General features: G+C 42.0%; 1 protein-coding gene across 1 annotated transcript; it reads left to right on the forward strand.

The window, feature by feature from the left end:
• The first annotated feature begins 336 nt into the window (after window positions 1-336).
• LOC138910036 (uncharacterized) lies at window positions 337-933 on the forward strand. Its single transcript, XM_070201255.1, has one exon. It carries the CDS (start codon window positions 337-339, stop codon window positions 931-933), a length of 597 nt encoding a protein of 198 aa, XP_070057356.1.
• Window positions 934-5745: the final 4812 nt, after the last annotated feature.

The raw sequence follows: 5745 nt of genomic DNA on the forward strand, positions 1-5745 counted from the left end.
CCAGTCATCGAACAAGTTCGCTCATGAAAGAATAACCAACAGTGGCCGTAGCAACAGGTCGCTACAAGAAAAAGAGGTATCAGGAGCCCGTGGTTCCACATATCCCAGGCAATCGGATTACAACTTCAACATCAGCGTAGTGGTGTTGGTATCGATGATGATTAATATCAAAGAAGCATGATTCTCAAAGCCTATCAGATCTTATCCCAGCCAGAAGGATGCCAACTTATGGTGTGAGTATCATAGGACTCACAACCATAGAACAATTATGGTCGTAGCCGGGACAATGCAGAGCCTTCGAAGGCAATAGAAGACTCCCCTCGATTGACTATCAACATGATTTTTGGAGGGAATAAAGTTAATAGTATAACTTTTCCGACAGCCAAGAAGACAAAAGTATCAGTGACTCACAGGAAGAGACTCCGGAATGTCGCCGAAGATGATATCACCTTTACTGAGGAAGATGCTGACGGACTTCTTCTCACATATAACGACGCCCTGGTAATCTCCTTTGATGTCTTATATTTCAAAATTAAGCGTATTTTGGTTGACCAAGAAAGCTTAGCCAATATCATTCAATGGAGAGTGCTGGAACAAGAAAAGTTAACCAAAAACACCATTCCGGTGACAAAGCTCTTAGTTGGGTTCAACATGACAAGTGTGACAACCAGAGGAGAGATCCTGTTGCCCACAAACTCCGGAGGGGTAACCAATACCACCTTATTCGAAGTGGTGGATGGCGACATGGGATATAACGTAATCCTCAGAAGGCTGTGGATATACGAGATGAAGGTTGTGCCCTCAACATATCATCAACTATTGAAATTCCCAACCCCGAAGGGAATCAAGCAAATAAGAGAAGATCAACCGGTAGCAAAAGAGATGAATGCAGTGTCAATTTCCAGTAGAAAGGGGAAGGATCCCAGCAAATAGCAACTACAAGAACAGATGCCTTCCCCCTTGCCAAATGAAGGTGATAAAGGCGAGGAGTCATCGGAATCCCACCATGTGCCGAGATACTTTTAGGTACCGGAGTAGACGGATACAAACAAGTCCACTATAGAAGAACTAGAACAAGTGGTTTTATTCGAAGAATTCTTAGAAAGAAAGTTTCACTTGAGGATAGGACTCAATCCCGAACTCAGGTTAGATTTTATAGATTTTCTTAAAGCTAACGCAGATTGCTTTACATTGTCGCACTTGGATATGATAGGTATCCCATTGGAAGTGGCCATGCATAAGCTAAGCATGTACCCAAGCTACCCGCTAGTAAGGCAGAAGAAGCGTCTGATTGCTGAGGTTAGAACCAGGTTTGTTAAAGTAAAGGTAACCCAATTACTCAATTTCAAATCCATACGGGAGGTAAAGTACCTAGAATGGTTAGCCAACGTAGTTGTCGTACCAAAAAAGAATAACAAGTTTAGAATGTGCGTAGACTATAACAATCTAAATAAGGCATTCCCTAAAGACTCGTTCCCATTGCCGAATATTGATCAAATGATTGATGCTACGGTCCGAAATGAGTTGATGAGTTTCCTTGATGCTACTCCAGGTATAATCAAATCAAGATGAACCCGGAGGATCAGGAAAAAACTTCATTCATAACGAACTTTGGCACATATTGTTATAATGTGATGTCATTTGGGCTTAAGAACGCAGAAGCCACTTATCAAAGGATCGTTAACAAAATGTTTGAGGATCAAATAGGCAAGAAAATGGAGGTGTACATCGACAATATGCTAGTCAAGTCTTTGAAAACAAGAGATCACTTGAAACACCTCCAAGAAACCTTCGATATCTTGAGGAAGCATAATATGAAACTCAACCCGAAAAAATGCATGTTCGGGGTTAGTTCCGGATAATTCTTGGGGTTCCTAGTCTCGCAAAGAGGGATCGAGGTAAATCCCGACAAAATCAAAGCTATCGAGGACATTCTAGATCAATTAACAAATGTAAAGGAGGTACAAAGATTAACCGGGAGGTTAGCAGCCTTAAGCATATTCATCTCAAGATCTTCTGAGAAGTGTCATCATTTCTTCTCACTTCTCAAAAAGAATAACAATTTCGAATGGACTCCGGAATGCCAGCAGGCCTTGAAAGAAATAAATGGTACATATGAAGCCCTATGTTATTGTCAAAATAGGGGGAAGACGAGCAATTTCTAATATATCTAGCGGTCACGAAAGTAGCGGTAAGTGTCGTCTTAGTCCAAGAAGAAGAAGGTACGCATTTTACTATTTATTATGTTAGTAAAATATTGTCGGGAACGGAGACTCGCTATCTGCACCTCGAAAAGCTGGCCTTAGATCTCGTTGTCGCCTCTCTAAAGCTTAGGCCCTACTTTCAATGCCACCCAATAGTCGTTATGACAACCTTTCCCTTGAGGAATGATCTTCACAAGCTTGAGTTGTCAAGCCGTTTGGATAAATAGGCAGTCAAAATTAGTGAGTTTGACATTGAGTATAAACCCAGAATTGTAATCAAGTCATAAGTATTGGCCGACTTTGTGGCCGATTTTAGTCCCGGGTTAATACACCTAGCTACTAAAGAGGCAGTGCTGGTGTCGGAAACGACATTAGAAGTTTGGACGTTGTTTACAGATAGAGCTTCCAATGTAAAAGGGTCCGGGCTCGGGGTAGTTCTAGTCATGCCCTCGGGAGAAACCCTTAGACAGGCCATTAAGACTGTTCCGTTAACTAACAATGAAGTCGAGTATGAGGCTTTGGTTGCAGGACTTGAACTAGCCCGAGGACTTAGCTCTAAGGTTATTGAGATCAAATGTGATTTTCAGCTGGTAGTTAACCAAGTATACAGGATTGTTTTTTATACAAAGGAAGAATGCATGTAGCAGTATGTGAACAAGGATCAAGCGTTGCTTGCACGATTCAGGGAATGGTCAATCATACACATTCCGATAGAATAAAACGTGGAAGCAGATGCATTGGCCAATTTGGGATCATCAACGGAGATGAAAGGATTGACTCCGGAACCGTCGTTCGGCTTCTACATTTGGTATTGGATGTGGATGGTTACTGCAAGGTCAATTCAACCAACCTAGTCTGGTACTGGAGGAATGAGCTCGTTGAATATCTTCGACATGGAAAATTACCCGAAGACCCGAAGGCGTCCCGAGCATTACGCACCAAAGCGGTTTGTTACTGCCTCAAGGATGGGCAATTATATAGAAGATCCTACCAAGGCCTATTGGCCCGATATCTAGGAGCCTCGGAGGTAGACTACGTGATGAGAGAAATCCATGAAGGAATTTGAGGGAACCATTTTGGTACAGATTCGTCAGTACTGAAGCTGGTTAGGACAGGATGCTATTGACCCCGGATGGAACAGGACGCAAAGACGTTCGTTCAGTAATGAGACAAAATTCCAACGCTATGCACAGTTGGTACACCAACCAACGGAACTCTTGCATTCGGTATTGTCCCCATGGCCATTCATGAAAAGGGGGATGGACATAGTTGGTCCACCGCTACCGAATCTCGAAAAGATAAGATTCCTTTTAATTTTAACTGACTACTTCACTAAATGGGTTGAAGCAGGTCCTTACCAAAAGATTGGTGAGCGATAAATGGTCGACTTCCTATGGGACAACATAATCTGCCGATTCGAAATACCGAAGGAGATTGCTTGCGATAATGGACCGCAGTTCATAGGCTCAAAAGTCAATAAAAATCTGGAAGATTTGAAAATCAAAAGGATTACATCCTCACCATACCATCCGAGCGCTAATCGACAGGCAAAGTCAACGAATAAGGTGATTATCCTAAACCTCAAAAAGAGGTTAGAAACTGCTAAAGGAAAATGGCCCGAGGTGTTACCGGGTGTGCTATGGGCATACCAGACAAAGGCGAAATCAAGCACGGGAGATATACCTTTCTCTCTCGTATATGGCGTGGAAGCTCTGATACTGGTGGAAGTAGGGGAACCGACTTTACGGTTTTCCCGAGAAAACTAAGAAGTAAACAATGAGGTGTTGCTGGTGAAGCTGGTTTTGCTCGATGAATATAAGGACTTGTCATACGTGAGGATGGTGGCTCAAAAGTAAAGGATGGAAAGATACTATAATCGGAGGGCCAATCTCTACTATTTCAAAGTAGGAGACTTAGTTTTGAGGAAGGTGACTCAGAGCACACGGAAAATCAACGCTGGGAAGCTGGGTCCAACATGGGAAGGTCCCTACCAAGTTTCAGCTATCACCGGTAAGGGATCATACGAATTGGAAAATCAAGATGGAGTCAAATTTCCCAGCAATTGAATGTGACTCACCTCAAAAGGTATTGGTGCTGATAGATCTTATCAATACTGAAAGTATGTGCTGCACCATTTTTCCTTTGACCAATTTTTGTCCCAATTGGGTTTTTCTAGCAAGGTTTTTAACGAGACAGTAATGAAAAGCATACTACGAAAGGAGAGTCATCGGCAAGGTTAATACCTTTAAATGACAAGGCATTGATGTATACACGTTAATGATAAATCGATATGGTATGGTTAAATAATATTTGGCTCGATGGCAAATTCCTAATGGGAAGCAAAAGTTTGCCATCAAACCAAAGACTATTTAACCATTCACGAGTTATTTCCATCAACAAAGCAAGACTTCCAGTGTTCCAATTCGCATATTTTGCATTCAAACACTAGGGGAATAGTATAAGATACGGCAACAAGAATGCCACGAAAATCGGGGACTACGAGAACCGGGAACAATGAAGTCTCATCGGGACGAGGACTGCATGACCAGTCCTATAGAAATAAGTTATACAAGTTAGCCACATGTATTGGCAGTTTTTTTTAAGCAAACGAATGCTTATGTACTTTTAAAGAAAGCAGGAATAAAATAAAGTCCTTTTATTTATATCTTGTTTCTTGTCCAAACGATGAGTTAATTTTATCATTTAAAAGTTAACGAAAAACTTCAAATTCTTATGTCGGAATGAATAGGAGACGGCCTCTTCAATAGAACCATAAATATATGAGGGCCCTATATTATGAAACCCTCATAGTAAAGGGTTGATTCCGGAAGAATTTATGCCCGGAATCAGAATCTATCTGATGACAATATACCCAAAGCTTTAACTAATTCAACGCAAAAAGAATGTATTTTGTATAACACTTAAGCAAAAATCATCTTCATTTATCGAAATGCCAAACTCGGTGAAAAGTTTGGCATAGTTACAAAGTACAAAAAAAAGCAGCAAAAAGAAAAAAAGAAATAATCTAAGCATTATCATCATCGAGAGAGGGTCTTGCGTCCTCCCCTTCCCGGTGGAAAAATGTGGATCAGCTACCGGTTCGGGGACTGGACCTTCATCATAATCATTTTCTTCAACCTCCTCTTCGGTTCCTGAGTATTCGGAATCGGTGCTCATAGAGTCGGTTGCAGCAGACCGAGCAGGAAGGTTTTCTCGGGTGGTTAGCTCCAGTTCTCGGGCCTTGACGATGCAATCATCAATATCGCTGATGTTCGCTTAGGCCTCCTCATGTGATATATAGCTTAAGTCTTTTCAAACATGAGGGAATACTCTTGGTACTGGAGCCTTGCTTTAAGCCTACTAACCTCGGTCTGGAGGTCGTCCCTCTTGGATCTCATGGCACCGAGGCGAGAATCAAGTTCCATAGTCGTGGATGAATGGATCCGATTTTGCTCCACGATTCTCTTAAACCTTTATTCCGTCTTGGCCCTCCTCTCCTCGACGGCATTGGTTTCCTCGATTTGGGAGGTCAGCTCTACCT

The sequence above is a fragment of the Nicotiana tomentosiformis genome, chromosome 4, assembly GCF_000390325.3.
Source record: "Nicotiana tomentosiformis chromosome 4, ASM39032v3, whole genome shotgun sequence".
Taxonomy (NCBI): Eukaryota; Viridiplantae; Streptophyta; class Magnoliopsida; order Solanales; family Solanaceae; genus Nicotiana; species Nicotiana tomentosiformis.

Bases quoted from the DNA above. Each gene is read 5' to 3' on its own strand.
- LOC138910036 (XM_070201255.1), top strand. From the start codon at position 337: ATGATTTTTGGAGGGAATAAAGTTAATAGTATAACTTTTCCGACAGCC.